Here is a 22,018-nt window from a genome sequence, read left to right on the forward strand (position 1 = left end):
TTTTCTTCACACTTGTCACTGAAGTGCAGTCATCGTTGTTAACCATTTCCTCACACCATACTCAGACTGCTGACACACAAAGGGGTACTCAAGAATGAACCGAATTAACTGCCGTATGGTGTGATATCCTTTGCCAGACAATGCAGTATATAATCTGAGATATAGATCCACACAAAATAATATATCTAGAGTTTTGTTTTCAAACCTACACCCACTTCAGCAAAAAAATAAAACACCTTTGTATCTGCGCTAATGCCTAAGACAGACTTGACACTGTGATGCTATTTAACTCAGAAATATGATCTTCACCACACTATACAGTATCTCAAAATGTATAAGAGAAAAGGTCTTTATTTTTCATGAAATCTGAGAGCAGAGTGGGTGTTCTTCATGAACAGTTCTAAGACAATGGTAAAGTTAAGAGTATGCTCAACCTGTTCTGTCCAAAGCATTGTACCTTTACTTCTATTGTTAATATTTGTTACTATTTACATGATGTTCCGCATATCATTTTACTTTCAATTATATGTTGTGCAGTGTTTTCAGGCCAGCCAGGACTCAGTACCTGTTCTGTGTCTTTTCTCCTTTAGGATGGAGGACTCTAGTTTGTGCCTTGGTGTATCCTCGGTGGTCTCGGATGCTGACACCCATCTCAGCAACGCAGTACTTAATGGCCGCTACCCAATCAGTCAGAAACTGCATCAGCTGACTGCTCAGCTGGGTCATGCCTTTCCTGAACTACAGAGTCGCCAACAGATCCCAGAGGAAAAGGCAGCCACCCCGCTGGATGAGAAAACCCACGCTGCCTTAGCTAGTCAGCCAATAAGCAGTCAGATGGCCTTACTGGCCAACCAGCTTAACCGTGACATGGATGTGGGAGCCCTGAGTGGTCTCAATGGCCGTGTTGATTTGCAACAATTTCTCAATGGGCAGAACTTAGGAATCATGTCCCAGATGAATGATATAGAAGATGATGCCCGCAAGAACCGTAAATACCCCTGTCCACTATGTGGCAAGCGCTTCCGGTTCAACAGCATTCTGTCTCTTCATATGCGTACACACACTGGAGAGAAGCCCTTCAAATGCCCCTATTGTGACCACCGAGCTGCTCAAAAGGGTAACCTGAAGATTCACCTCCGCACCCATAAACTGGGAAATCTAGGTAAGGGCCGTGGTCGTGTACGTGAGGAAAACAGGCTTCTTCATGAACTAGAAGAGAGGGCCATTTTACGTGATAAGCAAATGAGGAACAGCTTGCTGCAGCCCCCTCAACCTCTTCCACCCCAATTGGGTATCCAGAGTCACAACCAGCAACAGCCTGGTTCTGCCTGTGGCCTGCTCACTCCAACCAGTATCGGGGGCTCGCCTGATGGACTGACCCAGCCATCTGCCTCACCTAAGCCCATAGGTACCAACCTGCAAGATGAGCAAGCCCTCAACCCAGCCCAAGGATTCCGGTGCACTTTTTGCAAGGGTAAATTCAAGAAGCGTGAGGAACTAGAGCGCCACATTCGCATTCTTCACAAGCCCTACAAGTGTACCCTATGTGAATTTGCTGCTTCCCAGGAGGAGGATCTCATCAGCCATGTGGAGAAAACCCATATTACAGCTGAATCAGCCCAGGGACAGGGTACAGGAGCTGGCAGTGGAGAGAAACCCGCCAATGAATTTCGCTGTGAGGTTTGTAGCCAGGTCTTCAGCCAAGCTTGGTTTCTGAAAGGCCACATGCGGAAACACAAGGACTCCTTTGAACATTGCTGCCAGATCTGTGGACGTCGTTTCAAGGAGCCCTGGTTCCTGAAGAATCACATGAAGGTGCATCTAAACAAGCTTGCCATAAAGAACAAGCCCCCTGTTGGTGGAGGAGCTGATGAAGATAGGCCCTCTGTGAACAGCATGAGCAGCCTGGCTCAAGAAGCCCACGCCAACCTGTATTCACGATACATTTCTTGTCTGCAAAGTGGCTTCCTCACACCTGACAAACAAGGCCTGGCTGAACAGCAGCACCAGATGCTGGCCAAGGCTGGTATAGCTATGAAGGAGAAGGAAATGCTTGGGAAGCTCCTGAGCCCAATGGCCAGCATGGGCCACGGCTTAGGGGAAAATGAAAAGCGCTCACTCTTGGGTTGCCTGAACCTTGTGCCCCCTCTAAAGTCAAGCTGTATGGAACGCTTGCAAGCCGCAGCTAAGGTGGCAGAGATGGACCCCCTGAACAGCTATCAAGCCTGGCAAATCATGGCGCGTGGAATGGCTATGGAACGCTCCTTCATGCCAAAAGAGCAGCATCATGGGGGGCACGGACAAGAAGATGAACTTGCCAGTGCAGCTGGTATTGTTCACTTTGGGAAAGATAAGCTTGAGCACCCAACCTTAGGCTCTAGTGATGGTTCCAAGCAGAAGCAACATCCTGATCTCCTTCATGGAGTGAAGACAAGTGGAGGCATGATGTCCTTGAAAGATGAGGGTGTAAGCTTTGATAGCCACCGTGAGTTCTTGCCTCACCATGGGGGTCTGGGCCTAGGCCAAGGGCTTGAGTACAGCCTGGCTGGCCTGAAAGAGAAAGCAACTGAGTGTCCTGACTGTGGCAGAGTCTTTAGAACCTACCACCAGATGGTGGTCCACTCCCGGGTGCACAACAAGGAACGTCGAACCCTAGAGGAGAGCTCCCAGCATGGTCTGGACGAAAGGCGTGGCTCAGCTAGCGACCCTGAATCTCAGTCTATCAGCCGATCCACCACCCCAGGATCCTCCAATGTGACAGAGGAAAGTGGTGCTGGAGGTGGACACTCCCAAACAGGCAGTGTTCAGGATGACAGTCCCCACCCTTCTTCTCCATCTTCAGGTAAGAAAGCTTTAAGATGGTTTAAGAAAGCCCACAGCATTAAGAATAATTTTAAATGCTTTAATGCGTAATGCTTTTCAGTCTGGCGTTACAGGAACAAAATTGTGTGATGTTCACATGATTCAGTTCTGTTAAATCAATACATTTAAATAGCAATTATGTAATGGAATTTTACAAAGTAGTACAATTACAATTACCCTAAGAGAGCAATTTCACAGTGGGATGGAACAACTGAGAAAGAAACCTTGGGATGCCAATTGGTGAGATGGCAGTATCAAGTTATTGTCACATAGGATATGTGACAAATTGACAATGGGCCTTTAAAGTTTAGATATTAGTCGACTTTAGCAATAGTTAGCAATAAACAGCTAATGCTTTGAAGCCACCAATGAAACCAATGAAAAGGAAGTGAATGCATTTGTGCTTTTGCAGTTATTTCAGTTAATAGAAAATGGGTGATTGTGATTGTGTTAGGCTGTGGGTAGGTGATCAAATCAGCTAGCAATGTGGCAATGCCAGCATAAATCTGAGCTGCACAGTCAATGCATAAGTCTGACAATTAATGTTACTGTTCAAATATCCATCAAACACCCTTAGAAGGAGTTAGTATCTTTATTTACTATCTTCTTAAACAAATTCATTAATGAGGTTTCTGTACTTTGGCTATCCTTTGGCATCAATTAATTTATCCATTAAATATAAAGTTAACTATGAAAATAAAATCCGTATTCTATTCTCACAATAGAAAACCTATGTGGATGTACGGACATGTTACGAGTGATTAAAACATCCTGCTGCACGGGAGAGGGACAGCAAACCCGCCTCATCTGAGGAACTCTGAGCTTTTGAGATAAAATGTATGTTTAGTGGGATTAAGTGAAGCTGCAGCTAATGATTACAGAAGTTTTAAAGGTAACTTTCTCATTCCTTGGGGTGGTACACCACTGTTAAGCAGCCTGGCTGTTAATTAGGTCACGTCTATGTGATAATCAGTTAGCTTAAGCTAAACAAGACACTAATTAAAGATATACATATAAAGCAGGTCAAAAAAATGAACTTCATTTGCTGGGTAAAATGTGCTTTTAAGTCATCAAAAAAAGAAAAAAAAAGTGGCTTAGCTTAAGGCTCTAAGCAACTTAATTTCAACAGCAAAGAAGAAATTGTTTATTTATTCCCAGTCCTTATCACCCTCATGTAGTGAGATGAGTTTGAACATGCAATGGGCTATGTTTATTTTAATCTAAGGAATAATAACAGACAACCCCCACCCCAATTAGGAATTAATGAAAATGAGAAGAAGATAAAACCTATTTTCTTTACAGAGACTATTAAACCTAAACACTCGTCAACAGAAAGGAGGGTATGTTACGGAAGTAATTATCTAGTGAATTTTAATGCAGGAAGTTTTCTTTCTTTAGCATCTCTCTTACTATTACTTTGAGATTTAGCTCATGGCCTTTTATAAACTATTCTCAAGCTTTTGTTAGATTGGCAGGGTATTTGGAATTAAAGTGATTAGTGTTTAATAATAAAAAAATGTTAAGCACTAACTGAATCATGGGACAGAGAATGAAAATACAATTTATTTATTGATTCTTTGGCACTCTCATAGCTTTTATTGTACATAAGTAGACCAGTTTTAATAAACACAAATCTGAGAAATTGGTTATGTGATGTTTTGCCAATGTCACCATTACTTAATATGTCCTCTCTCTCTCTTACCATCTTACCATTTGCATGCTCTTTTGCTGTATACTCTGTATGTATACCCCCCCCCCCCATTTATTAAATTTATTACATTAAATCCCCCCCACTCAATGCCCACAGCAGTTTCACAGCATGATGCTAACGCTACCATATTTCACCGTAGGTATGGTGTTTTTGAGGTGTGGGCAGTATTACATTTGTGCGGCACACATTATTGTTTTGAATTTTTAGCTTAAAAACCCTATGTTTTTTGGCAAATTCCAAACATCCTCTCACATGATTCTTGAATCTTGACTTCTCTTGTGCCTCCCCCTCCCCAAGTGATTGGTGCACCTATAATCTGTTTACAGCATCTGAACTTTGTAGCTTGAAGCTCTGTAGCTCTGTAGGTTACATTCTTGTTCGCACAGTTTTCTAGTCTATATCTGGGTGTTTTGATGTCACTTTTTGGTTACGGTTTGTTACGATAGTCCACTTTAGACATTCTATCTATAAGTAACTTTGCAATTACATGTCTAACTCATGTATTAATTTGCAACTACATGTCAACTAACTCTTATTAGAGTAGACTGTAAGGTTAGGGTTAATGGAATGAGTTGACATGTACTTGCAAAATTACTTGTAGTAAGAATGTCTGTTGAGGGACCATCAAACTAAAGTGTTAGCAGATATTGAGCAGACAGTCTACTTGACGAGTTCAGATGCAAAAGCCTCTAAGTGCCTTCTGAAATTTTCTTCTAGAATGATAATTTTTATCAAGCTCGTATATTTAAGTTCAGTAATTTCACTTAAATGGCAATTAATAGGTCATTTTCATTGCCATTTTAGTGAAATTACTGAACTTAAATATACGAGCTTGATAAAAATGATCATTCTAGAAGAAAATTTCAGATGGCACTTAGAGGCTTTTGCATCTGAACTCTTCACTTGTACTCTAATGACTGACAGTTGACATGTAGTTGCAAAGTTACTCATTGTTAGTAGAATGTAAAAGTGGACCATCAAAATAACGTTACCCACTTTTTTCTCATAATTTAACTAGTAAGGCTCACTAGCACAACATAACACTTTTAGTAAGTTCTATTGTATGTATTTATTTAATGCTTTGTTATTTTTGCTTTATCTAACTTTATTTATCCATCAATTTATATATATTTTTTTCTTATACCTGCTCCCTCCCCATCTCTCTATTCACCCTGCGTGTGAGTTAGTGTCAAGGTAGAGTGTGATCACCAGCTGAAATCCCACATCGCTGCCCAGCTCAGTTGGAGCAGGCAGGGAGCTCTCACTGTGCAGTGGGCATAATGCCAGCCCCCCCTCTTGTCTTGAGATTGACCTTCAGGTTTCTTTGCTTGCAAGCACAGGGAGATGCGTGTTTATTGGGGAATTATGCCATAGTAAGGGGCAGTTTGGCAGATTCTCTGACATACTTATTTAAAAGTATGCATACACAAGGGGCTGCGCTTTCAGGCCATGGCGCAAAACATGTGCTCACCAAACCCTTACAAGCTAAAGGTGTGATCTACAGGGAAGGAAGTGTTGCACTGTTTGTTTGCCTAACAGTGCTTTAATGTTTAATGCAGTGTTTCTTTATTAGCCCAGTATTTGTATAAGGTGGAGAAAAGTATTTCTTCTCTCATCAAGATGATTTCATTTGTATTTAATTTTTGAGTTTTGAATAGGAAGGATAAAAACAAGAAAATACATGTCATGGCCTGGTTTTATACTTTATACAGTATGTATACTTGTGTGCGTGTGTGTTTTATTTTTTGGGGGGGAGGAAGGGTGTATGTTTATGTAGTATGCAACAGGATGTGGCATGTCATACCTCTGTTTTACTTTTAATATCTCACACGTTCCTCTAACCCAAAGAGAACAGACTTCCTTTATAATGTGTCGATTTTATTTGCTTTTTTTCTTTACCCTCTCTTTAACATACGGCAGATTCATCTGCTATCTTCTTTCAGCAAGCTCACCCAACCTCTAAACCACCTACCCACTGCAATTTTGAGTTAAACTTGAATTACAGTAATCAACAATAACATCTCAACTGTGAAAGAAGGTCGACACAATCGCTTTTGTCTTTGACACTGCACTTGTTTAAACACAGAGAGAGACAGATAAAAAGGGGGAAAAAAGTTGCCTCAGAAATGTCCTCTAAAGGCCTTTTTCCTCTCCTCTCAATAATCAACCTTAAATATGCTTCTTGTGCAATAGAATTTCCAGCCTCTGTACATCTCTTCCACCTCTTTCCTTCTCTCTTTTTTAGTTTATTACATTTTCCCCCATTCTCTTTTATTTCTTATTACCATTACAAGATTGGCTTGGCTGAGGAGGGGATCTATTGTTATTTCAGATTCCGCAGTCTGAATTGGGCTTCATAAACAAGGGGGGCTCATTCCTGATAGTGTTTCTGAATTCATTATTGTGTGATTTTGAGTGACAGCTGAGAGAGAGAGAGAGAGAGAGAGAGAGAGAGAGAGAGAGAGAGAGAGAGAGAGAGAGAGAGGAAGTCTTTAACAGAAACACAGTAAATGGAAAAACACAACATTATATATACACACACATGCTGATCAATGGTAAATATATATATATATATATATACATATATACATACATACATATATACACACACCCAGAGTAGTTAGCTTGACAATGAATATAGATTGATAACACTATACCCTTTCAAAGACTTTGGTGTAGGATTTGCTTTATAAACAACTTTGTTAGTAGATTCACAAATAATTGCAAAGAAAGAGCATGTAAAACATTGAATTAAACGTGAAATTTTGAAAGCACTTAAATAGTATTCTTGTAAAAAAAAAAAAAAAAAAAACTTCAATAATCTTTGCTCTTTTACAGTGTATTTATAGTCAGTAGGCTACACATGAATATTTCTTGTGTGACACCCATGAAATGCTTATTAGGATCAGACTCCTCCCTTGTGTTTGATTCAAGACATCCTTATACATGTTTCTTGTACGACTAACTTGAGAAAACCAAGTGAAAAAGCATCCTTTTTCTACTGCCTGATCTCCGTTGCTTAAGGCTTCAAAACCTGCCTTGTCTTTTTCCTCCAGTTGAGAATCCCCCATGTCTAAATATTGTTAAGAGGAAGAGCATTTTAACATGGCAAGGATTATCAGTATATCCCCAGGTCTTTACGGCTTGCCGCCGTTTTGGGCGAAACACTTGCTCCATACAAATTGAAATTGGATTTGCCAATGGATGCCTTAGGTTATAAGCATGGATATTCATCTAATTACACAATTACAAATTGGAGTAATTACATATGCAGACTTGCTGTACAATGTAATTGTGGTGTAATTAAAGTCGAAATAACCCAAACTGCTATGCAAAATGCAGGACTATCCACAGAGAAGCAAACCTGTTCATCCTTTCTGACCTATGGCATCAGTTTCATGCAGATGTTTATTGCTTTACTTGTTAAATAAATATGCAAATTTAGAGAAGAAAAAATTGTTACCAATGCTCGGTCAAATTTAGTTGTTTTTGTAACACTGTTTGAGTGGTCAAAACTCATTAGAACTCATATAATATATATATATGCGATTGTGCTTCTGAATGTCCGCACATCTTATAAAGTCTGTTGTGACTGAAAAATAAGTTGATCCGAGCCCTAAAATTACATGGAATAGCTTTTGGGAGACAAAAGACATATTACTTATCATTAACGGCATCTCTGTCATATTCTCTCTCCTCCTCCTCCTCCTCCTCCTCCTCCTCCTCTCTCTTTCTCTTTCTTTAATTTTCTCTTTTGCTCTTCCAAATCTTTAAAACGAGGACAGACTACATTTCTCTCTCTCATGTGCTAATTAGGAACTGTAGACCTTGGAAGAATTATGTCAATGTTTATTCCTATCATTCACCTTCATTATAGTTCGCGCCCTCTGCCCTCTCACCCAGCATGCATCACTCTCACTTTTTTTCCACACTTCTCCTATTTTATCTAAATGTTTCATTCAGTCTTCCTATGCAGTTTCTGCAGCTCAGTGCTCCCTCTCCCTATCTGTCACCTTTTTTTGTGTAATAATGTAAAAAAAAAAAAAAAAAAAAATGTCATGGTGTGTGAGAAAATTGTTATTATACTGCTTTATTTAAGTACAGTGGGTCAGGACTCTGGTGTCTTTAAATGATAAAAGTTCTATTCAGCGTGTTAATTGTCAGTGTGCTCTGTTGATTGACGTGTCTTAGATAAATGTAGACTTAGTATTTTTGTGCACGCTTGAACAATAAAAGGGCAATTTATTTCCCCTTAGCAGCAGCTCATTTGATTTTGCATGCTCACTTTTTCTCTCTTTCCCTTGTTATACTCTCGCTCGCCTTCTCTCGCTTTTTCCCTCCCTTTCTGTCAATTTGTAAATATTACCCATAGTGGGAATTAGCATAGCTTTTTTCTTTTTACTATATTTAAAATTCCAATTGTATTCCAAAGTGTATATGAAAGAGCTTCCGTGAGTGTCGTCTCTCTGTGCTCACCGTACCCCTGTGAGGCTATCAACGGGCAGTCCTTATGAAACATTTATCAGTCTGTTTTATGTCTTAATGATCCTGTTAGGATTCCCTGCTTGGTTATGGAGACAACGGCGAGCTATGTACTGCTCGGAGAAAGAGAAAAAGAAAAGGAGAGAGAGAGAGAGAGAGAGACAGAGAGAGAGAGAGAGAGAGAGAGAGAGAGAGAGAGAGAGAGAGAGAGAGTAAGCTGCATGCAGTATACCAGATTTTAATTCCGTGTCTTTGCCAAAACATTGCTTACCTTTGCATACAAGCCTCCTTGGCAGGGCCGTGCTTTTTCATCAGTCTCTTCATTTTCTTTTTTATGTTTTTATAATTAAAACATAATATTTATCTTTCCCCAACAGAAGGCTGTCGTACTGGGGGAGGCAGAGAGTTTGAATATTAATATTTTAAATGCATCAATATGACGTCTTTCAGCCGACTGGAAAGGTGTCATCACTTTAAGTGTGATAATGGGGTCTTGTATGCTATTAAATGTACTTCTTGTATGCTATTAAATGTAAAAAAACAAAAAAAAAAGCATATTGACTGAGGCATGTGAAAATATCATCAGGTTGCTCAGGAAGAAAAAAATGCTTTTCATTTTCTTTTAATCAAATAGTTTTGAATTAGTTTGCGCTAAAGTATGCAAAGTGTCATTATTGACTATTGAAAAAGTTTATTTGCTGAAGGGTTGATGGTGATGCTTTTTTTTGTGTGTGAGCGGAGGTCGACAGCTGTCTTACTCTGTCAGAGCCGAATTCCTCTGGAATGAAACCACCTCTCTCTCTCTTTCTCTCTCTCAAACCAGTGCATACAAATGGCATATCTGGGTGGGAGGGCGCTTTGTTTGAACAAGTTAACTTTGGCATGATTGGGGTGCCTCCCGTGTGAAAGAGCAAGTGAATACATTGACCTTTGTCTCATTAAATATGGAGGACCAGCCATATGATACCATGACAGAAGAATCCTCCTTCTCCATTTGCCTCCTCTTCTCGCTGTCTCGCTCTCTCTTGTTTACCCGTCTTTCTCTCGCACAGTTGCGTAAACACAAGTTATGGAGGTGTAAAGCAAGAACATTATGTAGATTAAAAGCAGTATTTAGAGAGAAAGACACATGTGTCAAAGTCCCCCCCCCCCCCCCCCCACCAGCCATGATGTGACGGGGTGGGGGGGCTTTACGGGCATTCATCATGCACTGATGAGTATCTCTCCCCTCTTCTTTCCCTCTCCCCCTCCTAACCCCATTGACAGGCCACATAAAAAAGCCTTTGTGTCAACATCACGGCACTGACATGAGGCAGATAATGACATGAAAAGTTTGCCTCTTCTTCTCCGCACCCCCCCCCCCCCCCAATCTTCATTTTAGCGATAGTTATCTTCTAATCAAAGGCAAAAAAAGGGTAAAAAAAAAAAAAACTGGGCAAAAAAAGTCCACGGATTAAGATCTTCATTTTCTATTTTTTTCTGTCCTCTTTTTTTGTGCCTGTGCATTCCAATTGTTCTTAAAATATTTGGCAATGTCAATTAGTAAGTGAGCAGAGCTAGCTGATGAACACAATTTTCCACTAGACTGAGCACCCTATTGTTGTGGAGCGAGGAGCAGATTTCTGAGGTCATTATCATTCCCTGTTAGCCTGGCCCAGCTGCTCCTCTCGGCTTCAGCCAAACTCCACACCACGGCTCTGGTAGCAGGCAGCAACAGGGGGCCTAGAGAGAGAGAGAGAGAGAGAGAGAGAGAGAGAGATGGAGGGAGGGCTGGCATGAGAGAAAGAGAGAGGTAGCATGCTAAAGAAAAGGTGTGGCCGCGATGAAACGCAGGGATGGTTAGGAGGGCCGAGACGAGCAAATGATGGTCAGATCACACTAATAAAGCCTAAAGAGAAAGATTGAAAAAGACAGCTCCGCCGCGCGATGAAATTAGAGAGGAAGAAACGGGGGATAAAGAACAAGTGAGCGAGGGGATGGAGAAACAGAAGGAAAGAAACACGCCACTTGGAGGGAATTAAAAAATCAGTCATACGCTTCTTGGAGCCGAACGCCGAACGCTGAGATTATGAAGGCAAAAGATTTGGATGGTAATGCAACTCGGGGAAATAAAGATCCAGAATGACATACTGCTCTGGTTGGGCAAACCGCTCCCCCAACAGACCCCTGTACTGGCAGGCAGGGGCAAGAGAGAGCAGCCCCAGCGAAGCCATCCTGTCTGCTGTAGAGTAACTACAATGAGGGAGAGATGAACACATGGTGGAAGTGAGGCAGGGGTGAAAATGAATGCAGTTCTAAATGAGTAAAAACACTGTATGTGTTAGGAGGAAGGAAAGCTCATGAATGTCTAAAATAATGATGGCGGCCAAAGAGTGCATGTGAAAGAAATGCGAGAACAAGGGATGGGAACATGGGAGGACTGAAAAATGGAGGGAAATATACATTAGCTGACATCATACTTTTGCATAAATAACACATATTCTAATTGCATGTAACTTCAGCATATTAATTCTCGCTCTTTCTTTCAAACTTTAGTTTTTGTGTGTTCAGATTCTATTAGGACGTGTGCAGAATGCATCATGCTGTTTATGTTTTCTTTCGCCAGGTTATTAAATTACACCAATTTAGTTGAATGCATGTTTTGATGATGAAGTTAAAGCAAGTAAACTACTGACATAAATGCTAAGTTCTAAAATCTAGGCATTAAATTATATGTCATAAAATGTCTCGATTTGGCCAAATCTAAGCAGCAAAGTCCAAGATGATTTGTCCAAGATGATTTATTATGATTATACTTAGAATTCATTCAATGCTTAAAAGTATAAATTAAATAATTTGGTGTAATTAAACTGATATTATTTTACACACTGCTACCTATTATGATTTTTAAAGTATTGCACCATTAGCATAGCTTAGCAGCATGGTAAAGTTGCAATGAAATGGAAGTAGTGGCATCATTTTTCTTCTGTTCTGTAATGTAAATCCAAGTATAATAGATTTTTTTAAATGTAGTGTGGTGACTTGATTCTATCCATTGCTTGTTGATTCTGTCATTTTCAATGGAAGATTATGTAATGACATTTTGATGAAACATTAAAATTAGTAAAACAATACAACAATTAAAAAAAAACAACAATACAAAATAATTCAAATAATAATAAAAATAAACACATAAATAAATTAATCATACACAATACGATTTTTAAGATTTATACGATTTATAAAATGGACTGTAATGTCAAACTCTTGAAATCAGTTGTGAGTGGAGTCAGTTGTGTGTGGTATGTGGCGTTTCTGCATACTTTGTAAAAAGTTTTTTTTTTTTCAGGTAACCTAAAAAAAATATGTTTTATGTGGTAATGTAAATTAACTCTGCTCATCAAAAATTATATTTAAACTGACTACATCAAGCTGACAAATTAACAATTGTTATCCTGAATAATCATGATAAATGATCATGAATAAAATTTTAAATGTGTCATTATTACCTCTAATAAAGTTTTTTTTTTTACTTGATCTAACCCTTAAAATGGCTTCCTTGTTAAACATAATGGTCAGGTTTAATTAAATTAAATTCTATTTTTGACTTTAATAAAACCAGTTAATTCAGATGTTACCACAAAAGGCACATTGTAAGATGTTTTCTCTTTTTTCTTTTTTTCCTCCTGTCTTTATTTTCCAAATAAAGTTTGAATGAATGTGCAATTGACTGTATGAATGAATGACTAAATGACTTATTTTCTGTTTAGCGCTCTTAGCGCAGGTTTGGGACTCTCCTTCACCATCACCAATATGCCACAACCACCTGGACGACATGACAGCAGCCAATCTGTGCTGTCTTGTTGTATAGAAAAGTACTTTTCCCCCTCTTTTTTGCAGATTTCATGCCACATTTTTAGATAAGTAATGCTCTAGTGTAGTTAGTTTCTCACAAACTAAAGCGGGCAACCACATTGTTTTGTGACCGCTGACAGTGACAGTAAGTGGCACTTTGAAGATGTCTACCTCCTGTTTAGAGTGAGCGGTTCGTGATTAATAAGAGGTGAGTTATTTGATCTGGAGTGGAGGGCACTGTGGCATCTTCACTGGAGTATGTCTATGCTTTACCCCTCTCCATTCTCACAGGAGAGGGCTGACAAGCTCCCTCAAAGGAGGGACATTTGACTCATCAGCATAGTGGAACTATCCATTTCCTTCCACGCAGAGACACTTAAATCATCCCCAACCCCTCACCCCCCGGAAAAAAAAAAGAACGACATCATTGCATTTACTCTTTAATCTAGCAATTCAGATTTCTACGTAGAGCTTCTCTATCTTGTGAAATTTGATGTACTACCAGCTGCCTTTTATTCTGCATTGATTAAAACAGCAAAAGAGGAGATGAAGTGTTTTATTCATTCTCTTCAAAACATCCTCATACCTGCATCATTGTTTCCAAAGGAAGCTTTTTTCAGATGATGAAAGCCCCTTTGACTCAAAAGAAAAAAAGAGAAAAATAATAAAAAAAAGCTCTCTCACTTTTGTACTTGCCAGCTGTACGTTTTAATGTGCTCCCAGAAGCATTTTCACTCCTCCCCGTTCTCTTGGCACACCATCTCCCTCTTGCCCCTTTCTCACATTCGCAGTCTATACGTCTTATCCTCCCCTCACCTACCTGTAGAAAGTTTGCGTTAGTTGCGCGGCACGGCTTCAAAGCATTGCTCTCAGCTTGCAGCTGCCAAGCTCCTCGTCCCCTGTTAGCAGGCATCCAGCTGTCAGGCGCAGAGAGGGGGAAAAGAGGGAGGAAATCTCTCACCAGCCATATGGTACCCGGCTCTGCCGCAGCCTCGCCGCTCCACGGGCAAATGGCAAACTCATAGATCTCATCAACACTCCTAATATCCAGCTTGGAGATGGAGAATATTAGCCTTTGCACCCTCCACCATCCAGGCCCGACTCGGTCGAGGAGCGGGCTCTTGGTTAGCGCAAACTGCCACTTTCTCTTTGCTGGCCGGAAGGGGAGAGTACGTTTCTGGAAGGCTTTTAAGAATGGATGCTTGCCATGCACTGTGACTTGATTTTTGATAGCTCGCATCGCGGGTCTCGTGTAAAGCGCAGCTGAACGAAAATCCCCTGAACAGGTTGTGGTGTTTGAAAAATGGTGCGAAAAGCAGACACATTAAAGATTCCGCGTGACCGACCCTCGAGAGTTCGGCTTCCGCGTTCGGTCTATTAGCAGGATGCTACGTCTACTCTCCTAATCCTAACAGGCCTGAGATATCAGACTCCGCTGTCTCGCCGTAAGTGGTGCCTTATGGCAGCGCAAGCTGCGGCGAAGCACTGGAATTATGGGTACATTACCGCATAAGGCTCAAAACACTGTCAAAAGCGGCACGGGTGAATCCCGCATCCTTATGCGTACACCGTTTCGGAGTTTAGCCCTGAGCAGAAGGTACATAGAGTAATCGGTGCTGGGAGAGAACGTGTTTTGTAAATTTCACTATTAATGGATATTAATTGACGGGAAAGGAGGGGGGTGTCTCTTGCAGAAGAGAAGAGAAATGCAAGAAATGTGCACTCGCAAATATTTCTTTATTTCGCTTATTTATTTTACTCCGCAATCCAACCTGAAGCGGTCGCCATTAGGAGTGAGAGCTGGGGAGATTAATATGGCGGTTGCAGCATTTTGGAGGGACGGTAACGTTAATGGTCCCACTGGGTTTTTAATGAGTGTTGTGCCCCAAACAAAATGAGCTAATTAGTGTTATCATCCATATATCAGGCCATACGCATACACATTGATCTACACTCTAACACACACACTTATACACACACACACACACAGCATCACGCTGCTCCTCCATCATAGGAGAATCTGATCAGGGCTTTGTTGTGCCCTAACATTACAGGGCACTTGAGTTCATGAAATGACCCTGTCTTTAGAATCCTTCCCATTTTACACAATCACTTGTGATTGAGGTGTAGCTGATTTATTGATATAGAGTTTAGATATTATCTTTGTTTACCTGCTGTTGCCTTGACTTTTGCCACACAGAACAACTCAAACTCACATTTAATGTTTTGACACTGATACATACAGCTACAAACTGTAAAATTATAGCTCACACACTGGAAAATACGATCAGGTTTCCTTTTATGTCTCGCTGTGCAAACAGCCCAGACATATGATATTGTTCTTAAAGTGCCTTAAATGACTATAGGGATCATTCCTAAAGCTGTTAAAAGAGTGCAGGATTGATGAACATAACTGCGAGGGAAGGAATGAAGGAAACGACAAGAAAGCAAGAAATAAATAAAGTAGGGAAAAAAAGGAAAGAAGGAAATAAAGAAAATGAATGAGAAATGAGAAAAAGAAAGTGAGGATGGAAGGAAAAAGTGAAGAACAAAGAAATAAAACCAAAGTAAACGAATGAGGAAGGAAGGAAGGACAATATGAAGGGGGGGGGGGGAAAGAACTAAATTAAACTGAAGGAATTAAAATGGAAAAGGAATGAAGAAAATGACAAATAAATGAGGAAGGAAGGAAGGAAGGAAAGGAATGAGGACAGAAGGAAAAAGGAAAAGAATGAGGAAGGAAGGAAGAAATATGATGGAAAAGAATACATGAGAATGAAAAATCAACAATGAAGGAAGGAAGGAACAAATAAGGGAGGGAATGAGAAAGAATAAACTAGAAAAAGAAAGAGAGTAAATAAGGAAGGAAAAGAACAGGAGAGAGAAAGAAAGAATGTTTTGAACAGAACTGTTGTCAGCTCCGTTAGGCCGGTGTTTGTCGTGTCATTTCCTCACATTTGAGCTCTCTCACTGACCTCCGCTTTATTTCTCTGCCATTAAGCCTATTATAAAATCAATAAACAATTGTGCCTTTTTCCCCTTTAAATCTTTCTTCTCCTCTGTATATCCTCTGCGATCGGAGAGGAGAAACAGATATCAGTACGGCAGTGGCAGCAGCAGGTACCAGCGCTTTGACCTGTCTGTGAAAACACACTCAATTTAGTGCACAAGCATCTTGATCTGTTGTATCCCGTGCCATTATCCAGTTATGTCCAATCCTGCAGCGCTCCAGCGGCCTGAGGTTAACCCTGACACCCATAATAACCACATTCAGCCATGACTCCACTCTTATGGCAGCTGCATTCCAACACATCTACGCTCAAACTCTTTCGTTTCCATTTCCAATCTAATATGCATGACCAATGTTTGTTTTTAAAGGCCTGTTTGGTTTTTGGCGATTGATCGGGAATCCGTTTTTACACTCCAGCATATGTGCCTCCTTCTCTCCCTACTCCTACTCTGTAGATTAGCACCCTGAGGCAAAGTTATGGAATGATCGAGGGCTTTTTAATTGTCACATTCTCAAAATGTAATAACCCTCCCGATAAAAATCAACAAACACTGAGTTTGACAGCTGATTCATACATTGTGCATCAAAAATAAAAGCCATTTACAGATTTTAATTCCCACTGTCAGTTTAAACTAAAGTGTCAAGCACAGCGGTAGGGATGACAATGTAAACCGCTTTCATTTCTTCAGCTTAAAAGAACTTTGAAATGAAAATGCCTGTAACAAGGCTACAGTCACATTGTTTTTCTCTCTTTCGTTTTTTTTATTTTTTTTCTCTCTTCCTTCCTTTTTTTTTTTTCTTAGGTCTCGTTCGAGTGCTGGTAATTATGGGTAATCATAAACAGCGGAGCTCCTGCTAATGAGCCTGTGTTGTATGTTGGGTTCATACAGAGCCCCCTCTTCACTGCAACCAGTGTGGGTAGAAGAAGCAGCTCTTTGTTCTGCGTGTGGTGGTCCTTTTTCTTTTTTTTCCCGCCAATTTAAAACGGTGCCTTTACGATATGTTTCAGTTTTTGTCTTTTTATTCCTAGCCTCTTTCTTTACTGTATCATATGTAGCATCAGATACAGTAACAGATGTTTTGGGATCCTCACTGGTCTTCATGTTTCCCTTAAAAGAGGAGGTCATGCACTCTTCATTTTGGTGTTTTGCATGTCCGTCTCTAAGTATTTGCATTAGAGACTAAAGTTAAAATTTCGAATTGATCTAAGTCGCTAATGCTAATTTTGTAATCACAACATTTAAGGTGGTATCTGTTTGAAACGGCATATGGAAACAACGGTTTGTTCGAAACGTTTTAGTCTATTTTTTTTTTTGTTTTTTTTTTGTTCATTATCCTTCTTCTTGGGCAGTTTATGGGCCAAACCGAGATTATTAAAAATAAAATCCAGCACCTCTAACCCTATTTGCATAGCCCTCGTCACCCTCTTCAGAACTCCTACTGTAAGTTTCCGAGAGAATTCTCTCGCTTCCTCACTCTTATTCTCTTTCCCTCTGTCTCTATCAGTCTCACTGCTGTTCCTGTATTTCCACTGGGAGAAACATTGACCTCATTTGTGAGGACAATAACCCCCTTGACTTTGGGGATTAAGACATGAAACCTTTGTGGATTAATTAGGTTTGGAGTTGAATTCATTTTGCTGCTCGGGAATACAACAAGAAAGAGAGAGAGAACTAGAGAGATTAAAAAAGGGAGAAGAAAATAACACTAGGCAAAGTGAAAGTTCAATTGTTCATACTACATAGGGAAATAGTTTGATTAGCCATCAGTACATGCATATTTATTTTTTAATTTTTTATTTTTTTTGGTTTGACCGAATGCAGCCTGCCACAAAGGAAGGCATTTGCTCGCAGACTCCCACAGTCTCGGCAACGGCGCTTTAAGAAGTGGCAGCATCGAGCATTGTTATAGTTGTCTTGGAAACAAAGCTTGGTGTTTGTTTGTGTAAGATCTACCCCAATTGCAATTTAGATGGTTAACACCTATTGTTTTTGTTAAGAACATATGTTATTTGAGTTTAACTTTCATGTGAAAAGAGCTGTTAGCACAGTTTGTTTACAAACTAGCAAACACTCTTAATTCACGGTAGAGAAACTAAAGAATAGTGCAAAACCTTACATCTGTGATTTTCCTGCTCTCTACCAAACATAAGGGAACACATGGGCATCATTAACCTAACACTTTCAAGATCTTTGTTTTTGTTGTTTTTTTTTTTACCAAGGTCACTGGATTTTTTCTTTTCATCATATTTTATTAGGGGTGTAACAATATATCGCAATAAAAAAATCAACAATATATATTATGGATAGTGACAATATGTATTGTGTGTAGTTCAATGTGCATTGGGTTTCCAGCACCAAGTCCAAGCCTATTCATTTACACTCACAATTTAATATCAAATGTAGCATTTTTTTTAACCTTTTATCATATGTCTTGGAGTATCGCAATAATATCATATAATGAGTTCAGTATCGTGATATGTATCGAATCGTGACATGAGGGTATCGTTACACCCCTATATTTTATGAAAGAACTTGTTTTTCCTTCTTTATCTTTTCTGTTTTGTTTTTCTTTCTAATCAGATTTTCAAACTGATAAACTGTAAGAATGAGAACCGTACAAGTCAGTAATGATGCAAAATAATTTTTTTCAGGGATAGTTTGCTGAAAAAAGAAATATTCTGTCATCATTTACTCACCCTTATATTTTGAAAAAAATCAATGGGTTTCATTGTTCTTTTTGGATTTGGCTTTCATTGTAAGGACAAAAACAGTTCTTCTTTGTTCCACGGAAGAAAGAAAGTCATACAGGTTTGGAACGACATGAGGGTGAGTAAATGATGACAGTACTTTCATTTTTTAGGTGAACTATCCCTTTAAACAAGTTTTCTTTATGTTGTTGTATTGCTAAAGGTGCTCGTATCAGTCTGCATTTGGCTTCCATCACATGTCCCTTCATTCTCTCCAAAGCGCATAATATCCTTTTTACGATTCAGCAAACTTTTCCCGGGGGATTCTCACTCGAGACGTTATGGAAAAGATGTGATGTTGTGAACAGACTCTGGGCATTGTGACAGATTTGACATATTACAGATAACAAAATAAGAAAAACAATATCGGCTCGTGATTTAGTACCGCAGGCTTAGAGATTCATTCGACACCACGCAGGCCTCGTGCGTGAAAAGTTGCGCCTGCGTTCCCCTCAGGACACAGGTTTAGCGCTGGTTTTGTGTGCGGGGGCCTCAGCCCGCTCCCTCAACGTGGCTAAACCGTGGCTGAGCCCCTGCGAGCCCCTCACTGGGGACGGATCGCCCAAATGCCACCTCTCCTGGCTCAGGGTGCAGGTGAGGTGTAATCTTGCCACTGAAGCACTTCCTCTGCCAGAAACAGGTATTTCCTATAAGACATAGAGATGGGGATTCAGGAAAGAATGTCAAATCTGGTTTTCTCTGGTTTTGTCTTCATCTCTCCCTCTCTGATCCTCACATTTCATGGGTATCTAGCGAGTTTCGAGAAGACCAGTTTAGTCTATTGTGGTGCAAAACAAGAGGAAGAGGGATGAAGAGGAGCAACTTGAACTTTAGAAAGAGGAAAAAGTTTGGAGGACATTTCTGGATTATGTTCATGAGACACAAGCTGCTCGCAGTCTGAACATGGCACTATGTCAATGCATGTCTATTTCCATAAAGTTTATTTTTACACCCTGCAAGGCTCAGCACAGTAAGACACCAGCACCATCGACAAGTAAATGGATGTAGGCAGGAATCTTAAGTTGACGCATCCTGATTCCAAATAATTCTGACAGCTAGCATTGTGAAAAACCCATTCCTCTGCGCAATAGCATTTGAAGCAATCCACTTTGCACGAGACATGATAATGAATCATCGTCGAAAGGTTGCCCAACGTTGCCTAAACGTAGCTAACGGTGTTGAAAAGTACGGCGTGCCGTTAGCACTAACAGACAGGCTTTTCTTATCTCATGCTTACTGTAGCGGTAAGTTGAACATCTGATGGCTCTCTGTGATGCAGCGTGGCGGACAGGTGAGATGCGTGAGCGAGCGACACTTTGGAGACGCATGTTCACACCATGTCACCGTTCTCCATCTGCAAGCCTTCAGAAAAATTTCCCTTTAGTGTGTCTCTGCCAAGCTCACACACTCACTCACAAGAGCTGCCGCGCATTCTGCTTTCATTTATCAGCCACTGCTCACTAGTATTGTTTCTCACTTACATGGCGAGACAAATATCAGTGTTAAGTTAAGAATTCACTGGAGCAACATCAAACAGCCGTTATCTAACTTTGAATATTTGTCTGCTCCGTTTCAATAGATCTTTTTTAATATTTCATTTAATGGCAGTTTCAAATGAAGCAATATGGAAATATGAAATTAAATCGTAATGAATCCCGTTATGCTGATGGTTGCGCAAGAGATCTAATGTTACAGTCGCATCTTTATCAGCTTTATGGCCATATTCTCACTTAAACATTCAATGTGTCTGCTTTTCGAACAAGTTCACCCCCTCGCCATGCCACATCCTCTGACTAAACCTTCAGGACATGTTGGCTAAACTGATACCATCACCATCAGACTTATCCCTTTAAAAGCAGGACACTCTTGGTGGGCTTTTTGGAGGAGCTTAGCAGAAACAGACGGTCTCCCACAGCAGAGTGGGTTGAGGTCCAGGGAGCACCATGAGTTTTTTTGCGTCGTATTCCCATCTCTTTGGAAACCAGAAAGCAGTAGAGTGCCATCTTTCCCCCCTACAGAGCTTCCAGAGAATCTCGCCACAATCTTCCCCTCGAACACTTTGTTTGTCTAACCCCTTCAGTGTCCCTAACAGAAATAGCCCACAGAGTCCTCGTTCCTCCTGCCATACACACATATGTAACGTCTCTCGCTCTCAGTGTACTTTTCTTTTCCTCATGTATCTCATTCTGTTTATCTGACCCTAGCACAACCTTTCGTGAAATTATCCCCTTATGATGAGTTAAGAAAAAAAAAAGGTATGTTAATGAGTGCACAGCTCTTTTACAGCACTCAGACATGTTTCCCTTACACGAGTAGTGAAGACTAAATGGTTGGATGGTTGTAACACTGAACTTGAGCATCATTCAATTTATCTTCTGGGTTTATAGTTTGGTTTGTGATTAGGTTAATGCAAGTTGAATGACTGAACTGGTATCATCTAAATCAGAAGATACACTCTTGTTTAATTTGTTATAGTATATCATATCTACTCCAAACATTTTACACAAATGTAAAAAAAAAAAAAAAAAAAAAAAACAAACACTGCATTGCCCATTTTACTTCTGTAGACTAAACAAAATGTATACTGTTTTACATTTGTGCATAACACAGTGTTTAAGGTGACATTTGACACAACTGCAAACTCAACTGTTATGTTTTTTGATGGACTGTGTTGTATGCATTTTTCTCTAGTGTTTTACAGCTTATCTGCATTATTATTATTTATATATTTTTTGGTTAAGAGACCAGAAAAATAAAATCGTCATCATTTTCTCATGTCATTGCAAACCTGTATGACCTATTGTCTTCTGTGGAACACTCACAAAAATAAAGGTTCTTTATTGGCATCTTTGGTTCCATGAAGAACCTTTAATGTTATGAAAAAAAAATTGCACACACTTTTGGAACCTTTATTTTTAATAGTTAACATGAAGAAGACTAAAAAAAAAAAAAAAAAAAAAATCTTATTTTGTTTTCCACTGAAGAAAAAAGTCGGAATGTTTGGAATGGCATGATGGTAAGTAAATGATAACACATTTTAAATTTTTGGGTGAAATATTCCTTTAAAGCAAAAAAGTGTTAAAACCATCCACAAACATACATAGTCCTCTTATTATCATGAAGGCTGAATGCTATATGGGCATCATTGTTGCAATATTTAACCTGAGTTTTTCGACCACCTTTTTCAGTAGCATCACCTCTCCTGATCTCCACCCACACTGCACGTTCTCCTTTTAGGGATACATCTGGCTCTGTCATGGAATTTGTGTGCAAACACAGCCCTTCCTCATCCTCCACCCACCCCTTCCCCCTCACTTGTAAATTAAATCCACATAACAGAGATCGATGGCTGCCTCCTAATCATGTTAGA

The 22,018-nt window shown here is 39.9% G+C and overlaps 1 protein-coding gene across 7 annotated transcripts in view; it reads left to right on the forward strand.

Moving 5' to 3' along the window:
- znf536 (zinc finger protein 536) overlaps positions 1–22,018 on the forward strand; it is a 192,638-nt gene that overhangs the window by 87,095 nt on the left and 83,525 nt on the right. For all 7 annotated transcript variants that reach the window (XR_014605380.1, XR_014605381.1, XM_084108544.1 and 4 more), the window contains one exon: positions 591–2,842. Coding sequence is in view for 5 of the 7 variants with exons in the window: in XM_084108544.1 (XP_083964670.1) it covers positions 592–2,842 (2,251 nt within the window). In the remaining 2 variants the exon portion in view is untranslated. The remainder of the gene's footprint in view (positions 1–590; positions 2,843–22,018) is intronic.

This window comes from Abramis brama (genome assembly GCF_963993115.1).
Source record: "Abramis brama genome assembly, chromosome: 3".
Lineage (NCBI taxonomy): Eukaryota > Metazoa > Chordata > Actinopteri > Cypriniformes > Leuciscidae > Abramis > Abramis brama.